Source organism: Nannospalax galili, unplaced genomic scaffold (assembly GCF_000622305.1).
Source record: "Nannospalax galili isolate Female #2095 unplaced genomic scaffold, S.galili_v1.0 scaffold1274, whole genome shotgun sequence".
Classification (NCBI taxonomy): Eukaryota; Metazoa; Chordata; class Mammalia; order Rodentia; family Spalacidae; genus Nannospalax; species Nannospalax galili.
The window spans coordinates 436294-457359 of NW_008334662.1; the positions used below are offsets into that span (position 1 = coordinate 436294).

A 21066-nucleotide genomic window follows, 5' to 3' on the forward strand; every position below is an offset into this window, starting at 1 on the left:
ATTCTACCAACTTAGTTACATCCTTGGCCCCAAACCTTTAAATCTATTGAAAAGAAAAGAATCCTGGGTCAATGGATCCAGAAGGCCCTCAGGAAAGTGAGGAAAGGAACAGCTGTAGAATTGAATGGAGTTCGTCCCCAGTCCTCACATACCATCACCAGCCTCTGGCCAGGAAACCTATGAATTCTGACCTAGCACCTGCTATTTGCTGTGAGGCAGGGGTCACAGGTCTGTAGCTCAGCCTTCCATGTAGGGAGTGTCCAGGCTGATGGAGCCAGAGGGTCTTTGCAGGTGACTTTCACACAGAACCTTGGATGTGGGTGTGTTTCAGAATCAGAGAGGAGCATATTCAGGTTGCCCAGCACAGCTTCCAAAGAAGAGCTGTCTTGTTGACTGGCCTCTTTTAATGGCTGAAGAAAGTGAGGCCCAAGGGTCTAGATGAAGGTAACTGCTGAACGCAGGTCACAGCAGGGTCCAGGGCTTCAACTTGTCCTCAGGTCTGACAGACAGGTCTGTCAATGTAGTCATAGCTCCTTGTCCAAGGAAAGTCTTTTGAGATGTCAGGGAAGGTGCACAGGCAGTTCCCTCCTCCTACATCTTTTCTGTGTCCTGAAGCAGAGCAGTCACCAGGCTGATGACCTGGGAGGCTGGCTGGACAGCATCGTACTCCGCAAAGAGGTGGCATACATTCTGTTGCAGATCCGTCTGGCTCTTCGCCACAAACCCAAAGATCCTGGTGAGAGAGGGCAGTCTGAGTAGGGGTGGGTCTGAGAGGTATCATGCTGAGGGGAGGGTTGAATGGGGAAGGCACTCAGTCTGCACCTCATTTCTACCCCCACCCAACTGGTTTCAGCATCGTGTGAGTGTGTATCTGTGTGAGGGTGTGCACATGTTCATGTGGGTGTGTGCATGTGTGTATGTGTGTGTGTGTGTGTGTGTGTGTGTGTGTGTGTGTGTGTGTAAGTCAGAGGTTGATGCTGAGTCTCTTTCTCAATCACCCTCTACTTTTTTAAAACATATTTTATTACTTTTGCTTTATATGCATAAGTGCATTGCTTACATGTATGTAAGTGCACCCATGTCATGCAATGCCCATGGAGGTCAGAAGAGGGTGTCAGATCCCCTGGAACTGGAGTTATAGATGGTTGTTGGCTGCCATGTGGGTGCTGCGAACTGAACCTGGGTACTCTGCAAGAGCAGCCAGTGCTCTTAACCACTGAGCCACCTCTCCACTTTCTACTGTTTGTGAGACATGGTCTCTTACTGAATCTGGAGCTCACTGATTGGCTCGACTGGCTAGTCAATGAACTCCAGCAGTCTGCCTGTCTCTCCCTCTCCAGTGCTTGGTTATAGACACACTGTGCCTGGTGTTTTACATGGGTGCTGGGAATCTGAGCTCAGGTCCTCACACTTAAGTGTGGCAAGCACTGTATCCACTGAGCCATCTCCCTAGTCCCTTCAGTACCTTCTTCTAATGACGTAGCTGAAAGAAGAGGGTGCCTCCCCTGCCAGACTGGAGAGCCCTGATTTCACCCTCTTAAGTCTCCTTCATTTTGAATGGAGCTTCTAGAGGACAGAACTTGGAAGCTCCCCTAGGGCAAAGATGTACTTGACCATCATCCCTACAGCTCTCTGAGATTGAGCCTGTGCCTCTCACATAAGACCTAGGGCTCCAGGCTCATGTCTCCTCTCATCAGACAGGCTCCCTGAGGACAGGGCCAGTGCCATATGAGCTCTTAAGATGAGTTGGAGGCTCCTTCCTTTTTCTTTTTCTGTTTTGGTTTTTTTGGCAGCAGTTTGAATGGAACCCAGGGCATTACACATGCTAGGAAAGTGCTAACACCTCCAGTCCAGGGTTGCGTATTTATTAACTTATTTTTACTATGTAGTCTGGTTAGCATGGAACTAACTATAGAGACTAGGCTTACCTAGAACTAACTATTAGATTAAGCTGGCCTCGAACTCACAGTGATCCTCCTGTGTCAGCCTTCTGAATGTGGGGATTACAGGTACTTGCTACTAAGCCTGCTGTCCCGTCTCTCTTGAGTCTGGCGCCCTAGCATGGGGACACCTCTTAGAGCTATTGAATGGTGGGATGAGCTTACCTGGAGGGTTTACAGTACTTCTGCCACCTGTGGGAAAGGGACAGAACAGGAATGAGTGACAAGGCCACTTTCTTTAGGACCCTGATGAGTGTCTCCATTCGAGCCCTTCCCCACCTGGTTTCATCTCTGACCCCTTAGAGTTCATAGGCTTTCTCTACTATTTCGGTCTCAGAGTCAGCAGACACTGTGCGGGGAAGCTAGGCCCTGGATGACCTTCTTAGCTTGGCCCAGTCTTGAACTTACTTGCGTTGCTCAGGGTCCATGCCACAGAAGCGGAGGGTGGTAAGTGGGTAATGGCGTCGGAAAAATATCCTGGGTGGAAGCAGGGGAAAGGGAAGCTGGTGAGTGTCTCTCCACATGCTCCTGGCATCTCTGGTGCCCCCAAAGCTTAGGTGTCCTGTCCCAGTAGGATTTTTTAATATTTTATTATTTTTTTAATTTTGTGTGTACAAGCGTATTGCCTGCATGTATGTGAGTGCACCTGTGTTGTGCAATGCAGCGGGGGTCAGAAAAGGGCTTCAGGATTCCCCTGGAACTGGAATTAAGGACGGTTTGTAGCCGCCATGTGGATGCTGAGAATTGAACCCAGGTCCTTTGTAAGAGCAGTCAGTGCTCTTAACTGCTGAGCCATCTCTCCAGTACCTCCCACCCCAGTAGGATTCTTACAACCTGTCATACTTTCTCACTACAGGCCGTGAGGACTCAGGTTGTGTCTCCCTCATGGGATGTATCTACCCCGTGCCCTCGTACTTGGGTCTTCTGCTTCCCACCCCCTGCCACTAACTTTTTGAGGCTAGGAGTTACATCTGGTCCTCTATTGCCATCCTAGCTAAAGACTCTAGCTAGACTGAGTCCCCAAGCCCCAGAAAAGAGTGATCTCATTGCACTCTGTCCTAGGGGCTCCACCAGTGGGTGCAGACTTAATCAGCACCCAAGGAAAACTGGCTTACTTCATCCCTGTCGGTCCCAATGCTGGAGGCTTTGGCAAGGGGTTGGCAGAGTGAGCCCCGGAGAAGGCAGACAATTTGTCCAGCGTCACCCAACCTTTACTAGCTTCATTGAATCTAGGGGCCCTGAACTCTGCCCTTATCACTGATGCTGGGCTGTCTCATCCTTCCCTCCAGCCCTGCTCTGCCAGCCAGCCCTGCTATCCCAGGGCCAGGGGAGACTCTTACTTCCTCTGCACATCAGTCAAGGTGATGCCTTGCTCAGTGACTTTGAAGTGGACCACGGTGGGTGTGGGGAGGACCTCCCTTTCCAAGGTGGTTGAGATGGCTTTCTGCACAGCCAGGGCTCCACTCAGGGTCTCCATGCTCACAGAGTTCAGGTACAGGGTGTGACAGCCTGTGGGATACAGAGACTGAGCTAGGTCTGCAGCCAGGGTTCTTGCAGTGTGTGGGGATCACTGAAGCCCCATCTTCCCTCTGCCCAGGGACAGGAGCAGGGGAGGGGATGCTGTGCTTTTTCAGGAATCCAGTGGGATCCTCTTAGAGCCACCAAATAGGCAGGGAGTATATGGGTGACCAAAATGTGAAACCGATCCAGAGAATTTTGAGATGTCTGTTGCTTTGCACTGTTTGGGTTCTTGGCTTTCCAGGGGGTGGGGGTAAAGAGAAGGTGCCTTGTATGTAGGGGTTTCTAGGAAAACTTCCTTTCCTCTATGTTTGACTAACCTAACTCCCTTGGTGGGATTCAGGAGAGAAAGAATGAATGGGGGGAGGGGTGCCTTTGTGCTTTTGGCAGGATGCACAGAGTAGGAGGTCTTGCTCAGTGCTGATGGATGCCTGGCCTCTGGAAGTGGGGAGGAGTCTTTCCTGGGCTGTAGTCCCAGGATTCAGAACTCACCTGACACATAGCATCCTGGCCTACTAAACACCCCAAGGGCAGGAATCTCAGACACAGTGAGATCCTAGTATACAGACATGTGTGCAGTATGTTCAAGATGTCAGCCTATAAGCAACCCCCTAACCCAGTCTATGTACCTCCCTGCTGGCCCACAGCATCAGCCTTTGTCTCTTGGTTTATGGAGCTGAGGGGGATGCAGTGGCTTGTTAAGGCTACAGACACAAAGCAGTGATAGGAAACATGTGGGCCTGCATGTGCTTATGTGTGTATGCCTGCGTGTAGGGCTGGGAGGTGCAGCAAGCCTGGCACCTCCCCATACCACTCACCTGCGGATATCTTCAAGGAAGAGGTTGGACTCTGTGTGGGGGAGTCAGATGCTGGGTCTGCACCTCCCAGTTCTAAATAGAGGCAAAAAGAACCAGGGCCCCAAGGGGCCGGGGTGAAGTGAGGGAACCCTGTTCTGAGTCCCTTTGAACACCTCCCACAGCTGCCTCCATCTCCAGGAAGTGATAGACTGAGAAGCCAGGTGTGATTATTACAGCAATTAGGGAAATGGGGACCACTTTGCCTAGTTTGCAAGCCTTTTGATCCCTTCTTACCTCTACCCCCAGCCTCCCACATAGCCACTGCTGTGACCTGTCCTCACAAGCCCTTGACCTCTTCTTTTGGACCCACTCCAAACCCCAGGCTCTTTTTTTGCAGAGTAGGGATGCTGTCTCCATTCCTTGTTCTAGACTCTTCCTGCCCTTCTCTACTTCCCTCTGCACAACTGAGATGACCCACTCTGAGATAACCTACTCTGAGATGACCCACTCTGAGATAACCTACTCTGAGATGACCCATTCTGAGATGACCTACTCAGTATGGGTCATGCTGGGCTGCATGCTGTAGATGGTGCTGCTGACCTGGGTTCAGGTTGACTCTGCAGGCCTGTGGACCAGCTAATTAAGCCTAGGACCTCACTGATTTTTCCTCTCTCCCTCCCTTCCTTTTGTTAGAGTCTTTCTACAACAGGACTGGGACTCACTATATAGAGCCTCAAATTCATGATTATCTTGCCTCAGTCTCCTATATGCTGGCTTTTACTTCATTTTCTTATCTATGAAATGGGGCAGTGGATAAGAGCTATGAGGATGGTGGGGTGTGTGTGGGGGGGGGCATAGAACTTCCTTCTCCAAACTGTTAGATTTAACCTCTTTCATCCTCTCAAAGGATGAAAGGTCTTTCAGTTTCTCAAAGGTCTATTTTGTACCAGGCACTGTGCTGCAAGTCTTGCCTAAGCAATGTCACTGATCGGAGCCCTGCTACTTTAGGTAGGTCTAAGGATGGTTGTTTTATCCTTTATAGAGAGGACACTGAGGCTCACAGTTGGGAAGGAGAGATGTGGACCTGGTCCAGGGCAGGCACTTGTGACACTGACCCTAAAAAATTCATAAACAAGGTAGATGTGGCCACTGGGAGTCTTTCTAGTGTGAACCAACAGGTCTGGCACTCTGATCCAGCTTCCTTGGGACCTCCACCTACCTTTCTGTGGGATGGTGAGTTTGCAGGGCAGGGCCAGGGCCATGATGGAATGCTGGCACACAAAGGCTGAGAGGCTCCCTGCAAGGAACAGGAAGCTCTGTGTGAGTAGGGCTTCCCCAGTCTCCCTCAGTGCAAGAGACAGAGCCCCAGCCTAGGGCCTGGAGGCTGCTGGAGGATGGGGAGGCTTACCAAAGTATGGTTCCTCATCTGCTCCCTTCAGATGCACCCCTTTGGCAGAAGACTCGACCAGAAAGTGTCGGATGAAGTCACTGCTGTCCTCGCCTGAACAAAGAACGAGGATGGAGTGTCACCACAGTCCAGTGTTAGCAAAACCCTGGTCCACTTGGCCCTGACCCTGACCTCCCTCTGAGTCCACCCCAAGGTTGTCTTGCCAGCCCCTGTCTTCCAGTGGACCTGCAGATAAGGAGCCTGCTTCAGGGCTTTCCCAAAGGAGGTGCAGCATAGGCTCAGGTGTCAGTGTCCAGAAATTCCCAGTCAGAAGAAAAGCTTAAGAGTTTCAGGTTTTTTTTTTTTTTTTGGTCTTTTTGAGATGGGGTCTCCCTGTAGCCCTAGACTAGGTCGGCCTGAACTCACAGAGATCTGCCTGCCTCTGCCTCCTAACTGCTGGGATTAAAGGCGTCCCATGCCCAGCTCAGGGATGGTTCTTAATTACCTCCTAGACCAAATATCAGCTCTTCAGTCTGGTTTTTAAATCTCCCCAGCTCATTCCTGGTGCCCTTATTTCCCACTAGCTCACCCTGCAGAAGCCGGGCTGTCTCTGAGAGGCACTGTGGTGGCCTCTGACTCTTTACCAACCACAGCTTCCTCTTCCACTTGGGATCACTGCCACTGAAAGGCTTCCTTGAAAACTAACAGTTGCTCCAGAGATGGCTGTTCTCCTCATCCCCAACACCACACTGGGCGCTGTACCCATACCAGGCAATTCCTCTACCACTGAGCCACCCGCCCCCAAACCTTTGCTACTAACACGAGATTGCATGGTTCACCCTCATATTCATTCCCCCCGCCCGCCGCTTTTTTTATGACAGGGTCTCTCTGTAGTCCCAGCTGGCCTGGAACTGGCTATGGCGACCAGGCTGGCCTTGAACTCACAGAGATCTGTCTGCCTCTGCCTTCTGAGTGCTGGGATTAAAGGAGAGTGCCACCATACCTGGCTTCATTCCATCTCTTAGTTCTTCAGAAATCATTAGCTCTCTGAGACTCACAATTAGGTTAGGTGAGGAGACTAACCCAGGGACTTTGTACTGTATTTGTTATCATTTATCTCCCTAGTAAAGTGGTTTCTGCATGAAATTCCTCTGTATCCGGGTTCCTAACACAGTGTCTGACACATGGTAAATCCCTCAGATATGTGTGCTGAGTTACCAGATGAACATATGAGATCATAGGAAAGTACATAAATTATCACACATGTGTGCTTAGCTATTACATGCATGTGATAAGCTCTCACACGTGATGAGCTTATACACGTGATGAGCTATTAAGCGCTTGATAAGCTATCACTGTGTGATTATCTATTACACATGTGATAAGCTATCACACGTGTGATAAGTCAGTATGCACACGTTAACACCACTTTAGGTTCCTGGAGAAGAATCCAGGCTGGACTGAGGTGAGGCCCAGGAGAGGGCAGCCCGAGGAGGGACTGGGACCTTCCTCCTCCTCTTCCCTTCTGTGGAACAGGGAAATGGGAAGGCAGGGGCACCTCAGGCTTTCAGAGATGCTTTCCAAGGTTCCTGGGTGCTGGTGGGCAGCTGGGAGAACCAGGAGGCAAACTCTCCTCCTAAAGTCATCCTGATAGCTGCTGTCAGGCTGGGACAGAGTCCACCATGGCATAATCTTTGAGGTGAGCAAGCAAACAGGTACGTACCTGGTTGGTTTGAGGCAGATGCTGGGGTCTCCTGGACTTTCAGGGCAAGGCCAAAGGAGCCTCGATAGGAGGAACTGTCCCTGATGACAAAGGCCCCTGGCTTCTCCTTCCTCAGCAGATTGATGGCTGGAATGATGCTTGGATCAGAGGCAGATCCCACTGTACAGGGACACTCTCTGTTCCCATCCCCACAGGGACTTCAGAGAGAACTTACAGAATCTTTTGCTCCCAGAAAGTCCTTTCTCTTACCTCATTTTGCAAGTTTTGCTGCAGTTTCTATCATCTCATCAGATCAGCAGATCACCCTCCCTTCCTCAGGCCTGCTATTGACCACTCCCTTTATTATCATGCCCCAAGGTCCCATCTGCCTGCTGCTACGTGCAGGATCAGTCCTGCTAACTGGGTCACCTGACCCCTGAAATAGTGTTGCCTTTTACCTTGCTCTCGGGTGATGCTTGGCTTAAACCAGTATTTCGATGTGTCCATCACAAACTTCATGGTGGGCTGCATATCCCTGGCAGGACCTGGAGACAGAGAAGGTGGACTCTGTAGGCTGGATAGAGAATTGCTGAGGGATGACCAGAGAGAATGCTGGAAATCTGCTCCTCTGCCCAGCAGTCCCATTCCACCGCCCTCCACCAGCCCATCTCCAGGGTCTCTCCAAATGACCTAAAGAGGAAACTCAAGCTGGGGCTATAGCTCAGTGAGTAGAGTGCTTGTCTACCATGTATGAAGCCACGGTTTTGATCCCTAGTACTACATAAACCAGGCATGGTGGTGCACACTTATAACCCCAGTACTTGAGAGGTAAAGTAGGAGGATCAGAAGTCTGAGGTGATCCTTGGTGCTACATGGTGAGTTCAAGGCCACCTTAGACTACAAGAGACCCTGTCTCAAAAATGGACAGACAGGGGCTGGAGAGATGGCTCAGCAGTTAAGAACACTGTTCTTGCAGAAGACCCAGGTTTGAATCCCAGCACCCACATGGCAGCTAACAACTGTCTGTAACTCCAGGTCCAGGGGATCCAACAACCTGTTCTGTCCTCCACAGGCACTGCACGACATGGGTACACTTACCTACATGCAGGCAATACATAAAATAAAAATAAAAAATAAAATTAAAAAAAAATGGACAAACACCAAGGGAAAAACCAAATAGAAGGATTTTAGGGCTTAAAGTACCCTTGTATTCTTGGTAATGAATCAAGGCCAAATGGATAACATGCCTACTAGTGCCTGGTGGGGACTGATTCATAAAGGGTCCTCAGGTACACATTTGATCTCACATTCCCTCCCTTATAATAATTCTAAGAGTTCCTTAGTGGTTTATTCAGGGTGGGAAAGCAAACAAAAGAAAAGGTAATGGGCAGGAAAGCAGCAGACCTGGATGGAAGACTTCAGCAACCTGAAGTCTGGTTCTTGGCTGATCTGGGATTAACTCCTAAAGCCCAGAAGAGACAAAGCGGGCTAAACAACTCCTTGGAGTCTTAAATGTTCCCAGAGCTTATGAAATGGAAAATGAGTATTTTTCCAGTGCTGGAGATCAAACCCAAGACCTTGTGCATGCTAGGCAAGTGTTTCACAATTGACCCATACCCCCAGCCCATGGAAGTGAATTTTGGCTAGAGGATATTTTTCATATTGGTAAGACCTTGGGTATAACTAGTGACAGCTTTGGACATCACCATATTGGCCGGCTATGCTATGCATGTGTTCTTTGTGAACTGCCCAAATCCCCATGTTCCTGGGCCCTGAAGGCAGAGAGCAATGGTTCTCAATTCTGGTATCAAAGTATGTATAACTTATTATGAAAAGCATGCTACAGTCTGCAAATGGTTTGTTCTAGGAATGTGATAGAAGCAAATTCAAAGGTGAATGTAGCTCAGTGGGTAGAGTCCTTGCTTGGCATGCATGAAGGCCTGGGTTTGATCCCCAGTCACAATATAAAAACAGGAGTGGTGATACATGCCTGTAATCCCAGTACTTGGGAGTCTGAGGCAGGAGGATTTCATTGAGTTAGAAGGTAGCCTGGCTACAGAGTGAGACCCATCTCAAAAGCTAGAAAAAGTGTTGGCGAGACAGTTCAGTGGGTAAGAAGAGTGCTTGCCGTGAAAGCCTGATGACTTGATTTCAATCTTCAGAGCCCATGTCAAGGTGGAGGAAGAACTGACTCCACAAAGTTGTCCTTTGACTTCCAAGACTGCCATAGCATGTACTCACACTCATGTAAAATGTTCATAAGGGCACATTCAAGGTACCATTTTCTTCTGCTTGTATTGCTATGTAGAGTAAACAATGGATTAGAGTGTGCAGCCCACACCCCCAGGAGTCACCCTGGATGCCGAAGGCAGAGCCAAGCTCTGTTGTACATGGCTGATGGAGGGGCAGCTGGAACAATGTCCCTGTGCCTCTGCTCCTGGGAGGTGTGCACCCAGGGGGTGCTATGGCTCAGCCTCTGTGTTTACTGCTGTGGGTCTGGTGGATTGTGTTCTTTTTGGATGCCTGTAGTCACAGGCTCCGAGAAGCAGGGTGTTTGCTGTTTTGTGGTTTTCAGCTGTCTGAGTTGGAAAGCATTGTCTCCATTCCCCATTGGCCTCCTCTGGGTTTTCATCATCCAGGAACAAACATCAAAGTGAGGACTGGGCGCCCTCTGACTCTCCTGGGTTAATCACCAGCCCTCCTGGCTCAGGCATCCTGAGGGTTACCCAGCTCTGTCTTCTCCCCTCCACCCCAACTGCCCACCTCTGTCTGCAGAGCTCTGTAACCCTTCTGTCAGGGAGCTTCCAGGGTAAAACATCACACCTGCACAGCTGACCACACATCCCCTTGGCTTTACTCTCTGATGGTCCCTGTTGTCTAAAGGGTAAAATCCACTTTTTAGTTTGGTGTTCTAGGCCTTATAGAACCTTGCCATTATTCTCAATGACCTAGCCCAACACTGAACATTCCAGGAGTTTCCTTATTATGCTCAGCTAGCACGCTGCCCTACCTATGGGGTCCCAGATCTCTCTGCTTTTCCTTCCTTGGTTTGATTGGCTTCCAGGTCCAGCTTAGATGTCACTTCCTCTGTTCTCCAGTCACTCCTTCTGTCACGCATGGGGCCTCTCTACCACTGTGCTGACTCCACCCTATGGAGAGTCTTGGTTTTGACCACTGTTTTTAGACGTGCTTCCTTAGAGCCTGGCACAGTGCTGGGCATATAGTAAGTACTCAGTAAAAGTGTTGATTAGCTATTGGTGAAACCCATTGGTCTTTGTCTAGCCCCAAACCTTTCAGGGATGGAGGTGTGGGTTTACAACGTACCCTGTGGAGATGCAGTGAAGGGAGCATCCAGCAGAGTCTGGCTGTGTCTCATGATGGCCTGACCGAGGTGGCTGGGAGAAGCAGCTGCAAACTGGATAGAGCCCCGGTGCCCTGGTATCTGCAGGGGTGGAGGAGACTGTGGTTCTGGGTACCCGTTGATCAACACAATGGGTAGGTCCACCATGGAGTTGGTGATAGATGCGGGGCAGCTGCTGGCCTGCTCCTTGGTCACTGGAGAGGAGTGGGCTGCTCTTGGTTGGCCCATGCTCATGGTGGGGTTGCTGGGGGCCTGGACATGCCAGGGTCTCACATACTGGGACCCTGGACCAAGGCTGTGGAGGCTGGAGGAAGAGCTGGCTGGGCTTTCCAAGGATCTGGAAGATGACTGATGGCTGGAGAGGCCAGAGTGGAGGAGGGACTGGCTGCTTCAGGAAAGAACAGACAAGGTATTAGGGTGTTGAGTGGGTACTTGGAGCTAGGCTAGGTTCTGAAATTTAGCCATCTGGGTGCCATATCTTTGGCCAAATTGAGCATTGCATATCACTACTCCAAACTCAGAATAAAGAATATTCCCATCGGATTCCCAAGGGCTGCCGAAGGGTACAGAAACTTCCCTGAACTATAGGGTCTTTTGTCATTTAAACTAGCTACAGGGATTGACCTCCCATAGGTCAAGTGAGCTTAAATTGGTCTGGATTCCTTCTGCCTTCCCAACCAGGCAGGTCTGACTGAACTGTCACACTAGGCTCTCCCCTGCCTATCTCTCTTAAGAAACCCACAGAGAGGCTGGACCTGGCTTGGATATGTCCATGGCTAATGCTGAGGGAATGCTTCACCTGGAAGAAGAGGAAGTCAGCTCCTCACCAATCCAGCAGGCATAGTGGTGTGGTCCCTGGCCTCTTAGCCAGGGACTGCCTTGGCCAGTGGCTTTGGAGTTGGTGTGTGGGACTGAGGCTCTGTGGTTTGGTTTTCCTGGGGCAGGATGGAGTGATTGTGTAGTTCTGCTGTGAGGTCTAATAAGAGAGCTGGCACCACCATAAATAAGACCCAGGGGGTCGGTCCCTCCTACAAGGTTTAACCAACAGCACAAGGAAGGGAAGTTTTCATTCCAGGATGCTTCACCTCAGACCCCCAAGTCTACGTACATCCTGAGTTTTAAAAGCCCTTCCTTGAGATGGGTCATTAGAGGTCTGGAAAGGAGACAGGTTGAGTCTCATTGAAGTAGCACTCTGTTCTGAAAACCTTGATGGAAGCCAAGAGTTTTGTGCATTGAATCATGGTCTAACTGCTTTGAGGGAAAGCTTGAGATCTGAAGGGCTCTCATGGTAGCAAAGATAATGCACACTCTATTAATTTTGATATATATGCATTTTGTTCACAGAAGAGGGCACCCCTGTATGATGTGTGTTTGTGTGTCTGTGTGTGTGTCTGTGTGTGTGCGTGTGTGTGTGTGTTGCCAGGCAAGCAAGGTCATGAACACAGAACCTACCTTCCAAACACATAGCTGACATCTGATGCTGGACTGGCTGACAGCACAGAGACCCTACTGCCCCGCTGGGCCCTCAGCCCCTTCTCCAAACCTGGAGAAGTTGCCAGAGGGGAGCCTGAGGCCCTGTTCCCTTCACAAGGGATGGAGATGTTGGAGGAAGAGGAGGAATGGGGAGAGGGACCCCTGCCCTGATTCCCAGAGAAGATGAGGCTCTCGCTGCTGCTTCGAGTCTCTCGAGGGATGTCTCTGGAGAGAAGGAGCCCACCACTTCGTGGAGAACCAAAGGGAGGGGTGACGGATGGATTGGAGCAGTGCTGGGGGCCATCGAGGCCTCTTGATCTGGTGGAGGCCACTTCAATGTACTTTATATCTTTAGGGAGAGAAAGAGAGCATTTGTGAAACCTCGGATCCTGGACTCACAGGATGGACGTGCTGGGAAGGGTGTTGGGACCATCTGATTCTCCCATATTCAAGGAGATGAGGAAACCCAGGCCCAGAGAGGAGAATCTGTTGGAATCAGGATTCACACACAGCTCCACCTTCACAGCCTATTTCTAAAGTCATCTTTCCTGTGACATTGTCTTTTGGGTAGGGGGAGACCTTGACCATAACATCAGACAGATCTGGACTTCAGATGTGGCTGTGTCACTTAAGATCTTGGAGTTGGGTCAGTGGCTTTAACTATTTAGAGTCTCAGTACCCATATGTGTAGATCAGGATGACTATACCCAGCTTCTTAGTGTCACAGGAAGATGAGCGAGATTGGTGTAGGCAGCACTGTGCTGGGCCTGGTACATAGCAGATGCTTAAATCAGGAAGATCATGGACTAGCAAGATGGCTCAGTGGGTAAAGGCACTTGTTGCCAAACCTGATGACCTGAATTCGATCCTCTGAACCCACATGATAGAAGGAGAGAACCAACTCCCAAAAGTTATCCTCTGACCTTCACATGTGTTCCATGACAACACGCACGCATGCACACATGCACGCACACACGCGCGCACACACACACACACACACACACACAAATAAATAGATAAAAGCAATAATTACATTCTGGGAGATTGGCTCTATCTTTGTACTATGCCTGCACCAGAATGCCTTCTCTCCCTTAGGCTATGTGAAGGCTTCTCAGGCTGCACCCACCATGGAGCATTCTCAAGCTTGGTCACATCATGCCAGTGAGATGGGACTCTCCAGGGTGGGTCTAGGTCTCAGGTTGCTTTGTTTACCTGTTTCCCTGGTTTCCCAGGTGAATCTGATGTACTCCAGCATCGGCACTATGATTCCTGACCTCACTACACTATTGCTTCAGATAGGCAGAATCTCAGGCTCCACTCCAGGCCCACAGAACCAGATCTGCATTTCTGGGAAACCATGGGGGATGTGGATGCATAGCTGAGTTTGAGAACTCTAGCAGGAGCCCCATGAGGGCAGGGTTGGCTGCCCTGCTTGAAGGATGGGCCTTCTAGCCATATGTGCTCATAGGTGGTACACTTGAGCATGGGGAATGGTCATCCAGAGAACCCCTACACACACTCCTATTTTCCAGTGGGGCACCTAGGACTCCTGGGTTTCTGAGACCCTATTCCAGATTTGGAGGTAGCATGGGTGACCTGTGGCTCTCCCCATGGGCAGGATAGATGTTCCTCCTCCAGACCTGGGGTGGGGAGCTATCTTGGTGCTGCTAGGTAAAAGTGGTGGAGGTTGGGGGTACACAAGCTGCCTCTCTTATGGAGGGTCATGAATCCTCTCCCTGGCTTCCAAGGTAGAAGAAGCTAGAGCAGAGCTCTGGACAGCCCTCAGTTCCTGCCTGCTGGCTGGGTACACTCACTATGCTCCCATTCAAGACCATGGAGTACAGCCTGCCCAGTGCGCTCGTGGGTGGGTCCTCCTGGCCTCACTCACGGTTCTCACTTTCCAAGGTGCCTGGGTGCTTGTCCAGGGGCTGGAGGAACAGTCTGGCTTTGTAGTCATGTGAAGCTGGGTGTGAATTCTGACATCATCACTTCCCAGCCAGAAGGCATTGAGTAAGGTTCCAAACCAGTCTTGGCCTCAGTTTCCTTATCTGCAAAGCAGTGATCTAAACCCAGCCTAGGGTGGTGGTAAGGATTAAACACAGGATGAACAAAGCCTGGCTCATTGCAGGCCTCCACAAGCAAGGAACATTCCCTGCCAGCCTACTTTTGGAGGGTAGTGCTATCCAAAGGGAGCTCCCTCTTTGTCCAAAGTGGGTATCTTTGGCTTAAGATGACGAGAGCAACAGGAGACTGTTTAGGGCACTAATATGTAGGTTCTGAGAGAGAAGATATCGTGGGATGAGTTAGATTCTTCTAGAAGACTAGCAAGTACAATTTCTTTCCATTTTTTGTTTCCCTTAAAAAAAAAAAAACAAAAAAAAAAAAACTTTTCAGACAGGATCTCTAGCCCAGACCAGCCTCAAACCCTTTATGTAGCCCAGGATAACCTTGACCTTCTGATCCTCCTACCTTTACTTCCTCAGTGCTGGGATTATAGCTATGAGCCACTATATCCAGGTTTATGTGGTACTGGGGGTACCCTGGAGATTGAGCCCAGGACTTTATGCATGCTAGGCAAATACTTTACCAACCAAGCTACATTTCTAGGTGCACCTTCTATTTTTATAAAGACTTAAATGTTTATAACTACCTTTGAACCTCACAACAACCCTTGGGCAGGCCAGGTGCTTTTACAAACCAGGTAAGGGAGGATTAGAGATAAGTGGAGTGGGGTGGTCATTTTTTGCCGTTTTTTTTTTAACCAAAGATGGAGATTTGTCAGCGTACAATACATCAGCTACCTGTACTATCACAGCTGCTCTATTCAAATATTATTAATCCCCATGTAACAAATGAGAAATCAAGGCTCAGCAAAGTTAAGCAGGTTGTCCAAGGCCACACAGCTAAGAGACAGAAAGAACCCAGCTCTTGAGCTGTGCTGGGGGCCTCTTCCAAGATGAGGAGGGGCTCTTTGGGACCCCAGTCCCAGGACTTTCCTGGTGCCTGGCTGGCCTGGAATGGGTCTTCTGGCCCCTACCTCCTGGGTCATGCAAATACCTAACAAAGACTTGGCCTGGGGGCTGAGTCAGATGGGAAGGACTTGGTTCTGTGAGTCACCCCCCACTCCTTGTCCTGAGGTAGATGTGGTTGGGGAGGTGGAGGCCACCACCCCATCCCTGGGGTGCAGTTGCTGTTTACAGGCCTGTGGGGCAAGTCTGAGCAGCACCAGGTAGATGCAGGCGCCAGCCACAGGCCTAGCTGGTGAAGGGAGGGCATGTGGGTGGGGGGCGGAGAGACAATTATTAAACATTCTGCCCTTGGGACTGGCAAATAGCCTTGCCTGGCAGAAACTGCTGGAAAATGAAACATGGGGACCTGCTCCAAAGAGGGAGTGGGAGGTCATAAGGAGGATAAAGAAGTGAGATGGTGTTTGGGTCTAGAAACCATGATCCTTGTGGGATGGGGACTCTGTGGGGGTAAGTCTGAAGGAAGGCGAATGCGACAAGAACCAAGGGAGGGCCACCAACGTGCTGGGGAGGCCTGCACATAGGAGAAGCCTGCAGGCTGCTTGCAAACAAATTCCAAGACCCAAAGACAGGGAGAGATAGGAACATGGACTTTAAAGACTATAACTAGATTTGGGGGCGGTCTTTTTGAGACAGGGTCTCCCTGAAGCCACAGCTGGCCTGGAACTCACTATATAGGCTGGTCTCGATCTCACAGAGATCCGCCTGCCTCTGCCTCCTTGGTGCTGGGATTAAAGGTGTGCGCCACCATGCCTAACTATACTCATTTTGGAGGCCTGACTGCCGCTTGCTATCTGAGTGACTGTGGACCATGCCTTGCTTCCCTCCTCAGTCTCAGTCTACATATCTGCAAAATGAGGTCACCACGATTTCCTTCATGGGGCAGACACTGGGGTCATGTATCACAGGGACTAATCTTCACAAAAAGTCTAAGCATCTCTATCTAGAGGAGGAGTCAAGAGAGAATGACCAAGCTTGATGTTTGAGCTTTGCCAAAGGAGGACAAAGAGGCACCTTGAGCATCTGCTGGTACCTGATGGCAGGGTTTCTCCCCCTTAGCACCTTGAAGGAGGATACAGAGATGGCACAAGGATGTGTGTGTGAGGATGCTGAAATATAAGTGACCTCTCCCAGGATTAGTCGCTTTCTCATGAGCAGTGGTGATCCACAGGAAGGTCTAGGGAGGTTGAGATGTGTGTGGTGCAAGGTCTGCTAGCTTGGTGAAGGAAGACCACTTTCTGAAGGGAAGCTGATTTGTCCCTGCATCTTAGGATGGGAGGGACACGTAGATGTTAGAAGCATGCGAGCAGTGGTTGGGGGAGAGGCTTGTTGGTTCTCCACCAAAAGGAGCTAGGACGGTGCATAAATCTGTAATCCCAGCACCAGGAGGCTGAGGCAAGAGGATTGCTATGAGTTTGAGCCAGCCTGAGTACATAGTGAGTACTGGGTTAGCCTGGGCAAGAGAAGAAGGTCTATTTAAAAATGAAAAAAAAAAACAGAAGGAGCTAGGGCAGAGTGTCTGGACCCTGTGGCTGCTGCCAGCTTTCCTACACTCCTTAGTCCCCAGAGTTGGATAGACCCATGCTTAAAGTGGCAAACTATGCTCAGAAAATCTAAGGCTGGGAACCACTCCATAAGCCATCAGCAGCCCCTTGAGTGGAGGAAGGGTTTGGTTGTCCATTGTTGTCCTCCTCTACCCCCCACCCCCACCCCACCCTCGCCTGCTTATTCACGCAGACGCCAAATATTGGTCTTGCCCCAGCTGGCCTTGGCTGAGTAGAATCCCTGCCTTGGGGCATGAACATTTAAACCCTGGACTGTCTCCTACCAACAGTAATTAGGTCCAAGGCGCTTCACTGCAGTGACCTGCCCATGGCTGGCTTTAAGCAGCAGAAGACTATTAGGGGGAGGAGACAGCTTCTTGAATAGGCCTGGCAGGAAGAAGGGAAATGGTGGGAGACCAGGAGCCCCAGGTAGGACCAGGGCGTCTGGGTACTATGCTGGCCTCTACCCCAGAGTCTATACTACCCTGGGGCTGGCCCTACAGTAGTTTCCAAATTTACTAAAAACAGCCACTGTATCAGGACCCAGTACACCAGGATTTGTGGCACAGGCAACAAATACTTTCTTTAATCCCCCCAATTCTCTTTGAGGTAAGAACTCTTATTATGTCCATTTCACAGATGAGGAACCAAAGGTACAGAGGTGATGTCAACAGCTTGTGTAAGGTCAGCCTGAGCTCAGCAGTTAGGCTAGACAGATTCCTTACTCCATCTGTCAACCTCAGTTTTTCATCTGTAAAATGGGGTAAAATATTTATCTCAGGGAGGAGTAGGATGGGAGGATGGAAGATTCTATAACAGCCAAATGTGGTGGTTCATATCTGTAATCCTAACACTTGGGAAGTGGAGGCAAGAGAATCAGGAGTTCAAGGTCATCCTGGGCTACATAGTATGTGTGAGGCCAAGGTGGGCTTCATGAGATCCCATTAAAAAAAAAAAAAGATTCTATAGAAAGTGCTCAGCATAGGGACAGGGCCTGGTATGTAGTAAGTGATCAATAAATGACTGTTATACCAGATGCTATCTGCACGTTTTACTCCTGCTATTTAAACCCTTGGAGGCCTCCACCTTCTACTCCGCCTAGTGGTCTGCTGCTCCTCAATCCTCCTTCTCAGAACACACTTGACACTTTTTCAAGTGTGAGGAACTGAATCTACATACAGGGATTTCTAGACTCCTTTGGACTGGGTATGCTTGTGTTGGCTTGTGCCAGCTTGTTAAGAGCTGATTACTAAAATTTCAAGATGTTGTCCAGCTCGTTGCCAAACTCAGCCATTATTAAAAATTGCATTCTATAAACTTAGAGATAACTTCCATTAAAAACAAAAGTTGGCCAGATATGGTATTCAAGAAGGAAGACTGAGAGAGACTAGTCTAGTTATATAGCAAGACTCTGTCACCAAAAAAACTTCAAAAACAAAACAAAACAAAAAACCAGAACCCACCAAAGGTAAAAAATACCCAGAATCCATCATGTCTCTTCCCACTAGTTTACTAGTTATGTATGCTCTTGAGGTTTTATGGCTATTGCGTTGGTATGGTTGATATGGTAAGATTGTTTTGTCTATGTGTGGGGAGGGCAGCTCAGATGTGGTCTCATGCTCTCCTTATGCTTTTTTTTTTTTAAAGGGTTTTTTTTGTTGTTGTTTTTTGTGTTTTGGGGACAAGGTCTTGCTATGTAGCTCAGGCTGACCTAGAACTTGAGATCCTACCAAGAGCTGAGATTCCAGGTGTCTGCCACTGGGTCTGCTGCTTCAGTGTTGCTGGTCTCTAAAATGGCTACTTCTCTCTCTCTCTCTCTCTCTCTCTCTCTCTCTCTCTCTCTCTCTCTCTCTGTGGGGTGTGTGTCTGTGTGTGTGTTTTGAGACACAGTCTCACTAGGTGGTCCTGGCTGGCCTGGAACTTGCTATGTAGACCAGGCTGGCCTCGAACTCAGAGATCCACCAGCCTCTGTCTCTCAAGTGATGGGATTGAAGGCATATGCCACCATCTCTCTTCTTGAAAACGGCAGGCTTCCTGCTCTAACTAGACAGAATTCTGGGTGTCTCAAATCCCACTATTTCCAGCCTGGGCCTCTTCTAAGAGATGTTTCCCTAGATGGGATCTAAAAATCCTATAATAATTTCAGGAGACTGAAATTAGTTTGTGAAGAGAGACACCAAAAACAGTGATGTTCCCGGACTCTGCATTTAGAAAACCCTCACTATGTGCAGTAGCACTGTGTAAAATGCTTGCGTGGATTAGCTTATTTAAGTTCTTATAAAAAACACATGGAACTGGTGTCTATCACTTTACAAACTTAGGAACCAGATAGAATTGGATAGGGAAAGAACCTTCTATTTATCCCTTCTATGTAGCAGAGAAAACAGAGAAGTCAGTAACTTGTTTAGCTCTGCACAGCACCTCCCCATAGGAGGTACCTCGGAGTCCATAGGAGAGTCCTTTTCTGCTTGAGGTCTGTTCCCAACTCCCCTCTTGATGTTGTGCCCCAAATCCTTACCTAAGGCTTCAGGTTCCTCCTTCTTGCTCTTTGAGGTGGTGCTGTGGGTAGGCTTGGCCAAGGAGCCTGCATTCCCTGAGGGAAGCAGCTGGAAGGTGGGGTCCAGTTCTAGAATCATCTGGTTGAGGGTCTCCAGTGAGAAGTCAATGTAGGAGTCAAGGTCCTGGGTCCCTGAGGCCTGCTCCCCAGGGCACTGTAGGAGGCAGTGAGCTTTGGCCTCTGCCTGCTGGGTCTGCTGGATCCTGCTCGGGGGGCTCTTGCAGGGTGCTGGGGCCATCAAGGCCTGGGTTCCCCAGCCATCTGTGGTGTAGTAAGAACACAGTGGTGGCAGGCCAGGGCTGGGTGTTGGGTGTAGGGCCATCCTGGATTCTTCATGGGGAGCCAGGCTGACTGCATGGCCTCCTGTCAGCAGGGAGCTGGACATGGTGGGTCAGTGAGCCCAGAGGTTTACCTCAGGCTTCTGAACAGCTCACTTCTACTCCAGAGCTATAGGCTGCTGGGGAGAGCTCCCAGGACCTGCAAGAGGAAGGTGAACTGAGTGACTTCTGTAGGTGAAGCCTCTGCCCGCCCTGGTTCCTCAGCATAGGACAGATCAGCTCATTCGGTTAAAGGCTTGGGTCAGACTGCCTCATTTGTCTCTTGGATACAACACTTACTAGCAGTGTAAATTTGGACCAATTAATGAACTTTTCTGTACCTCAATCTCCTTATTTATAAAATAAGCTAAATTTATTTTATTTATTATTTTATGTGTATGCGTATATTGCCTGCATGTAGGTAAGTGCATCCATGTTGCACAATGCTTGCAGAGGACAGAAGAGGCTGTTGGATCCCCTAGAACTGGAGATAAGGATGGTTGTTAGCTGCTATGTGGGTGCTGGGATTCGAACCCAGGTCTTCTGCAAGAACAGCCAGTGTTCTTAACCTCTGAGCCATCTCTCCAGCCCCATAATAAGCTAACTTGAATAATATGCATATCCTCAGCCTGCGTAAATGATGGTTAAAATAAAGAGATGTTGCCTGATCATCTATCACTAGGGAAATGAATCACTAGGCATAGAGGCCTGATATTTATACATAAAGCCTTGTACAGTCCTCAAAACAACACCCCTATGAGTGGGCACTATTATTCCCCTTTTCAATGAAAAGAACAGAGACACAGAGAGGTATGGGAAAGGCTTTTACAATAAGGACATACTCTGGAAAATTGACTTTTACTTAACCTTGCAACCAAAAAGTTAATCTTATCTTAGCCTGTTTATAATAAAAATGAGCCTATTCGTCTGTGAGCTTCTCTTGCAACATAAAACATATAGCCTTAATCCCTCATGACTCTTCCCTGCCCTTGACCCAGAACAATGTATAAAGGTGTGTATGTGTGTGTGTGTGTGTGTGTGTGTGTGTGTGTGTGTGTTTCATAGGAAGTCCTGCAAATAGCAGAAATTTGTTGGAAGCAACAAATCAGCCCCATTTGTGTTGCAAACAATAGATGGAATTATATTGATAACATCTGTTTATGGTTGTGTGTGCTGTTCTAGGTCAGTAGGGAGTCAGAAGGGAAATAATCCTCTGGTAAGACAGTTCTTTTTTTCCCTTCCCAATTTCATGTTGGATAAATTATCTCAAAAAGAGAGAGGAAGGTGGGGCTGGAAAGATGGCTTAGCAATTAAGAGCACTGGCTGCTCTTGCAGAGAATCCTGGTTCGATTCCCAGCACCCACATGGCAACTAACAACCATCCTTATCTCCAGTTCCAGGGGAATCTGACACTCTTTTCTGACCTCTGCAGGCATCGTATGAT

The 21066-nt window shown here is 49.2% G+C and overlaps 1 protein-coding gene across 1 annotated transcript; it reads right to left on the minus strand.

Annotated features, from left to right (window-relative positions):
- Positions 1-286: 286 nt before the first annotated feature.
- On the minus strand, positions 287-19690 carry Tns4 (tensin 4). Its single transcript, XM_008829444.2, has 12 exons — positions 19267-19690; positions 12158-12527; positions 10669-11093; positions 7803-7889; positions 7366-7491; positions 5664-5756; positions 5475-5552; positions 4277-4348; positions 3281-3449; positions 2349-2417; positions 2106-2132; positions 287-733 (listed from the first exon to the last, which is right to left on the minus strand). The coding sequence occupies exons 1-12, from the start codon at positions 19688-19690 to the stop codon at positions 592-594; spliced, it is 2082 nt and encodes a 693-aa protein (XP_008827666.1). The 3' UTR covers positions 287-591.
- Positions 19691-21066: the final 1376 nt, after the last annotated feature.

Bases quoted from the DNA above. Each gene is read 5' to 3' on its own strand.
- Tns4 (XM_008829444.2), bottom strand. From the start codon at position 19,690: ATGTCCAGCTCCCTGCTGACAGGAGGCCATGCAGTCAGCCTGGCTCCC. The intron at 11,094-12,157 runs GTAGGTTCTGTG...TCTTTCCTGAAG, and splicing joins GTCAGCTATGTGTTTGGAAG to CAGCCAGTCCCTCCTCCACT. The intron at 2,133-2,348 runs GTAAGTTCAAGA...CCTTTCCCACAG, and splicing joins ATGGACCCTGAGCAACGCAA to GTGGCAGAAGTACTGTAAAC.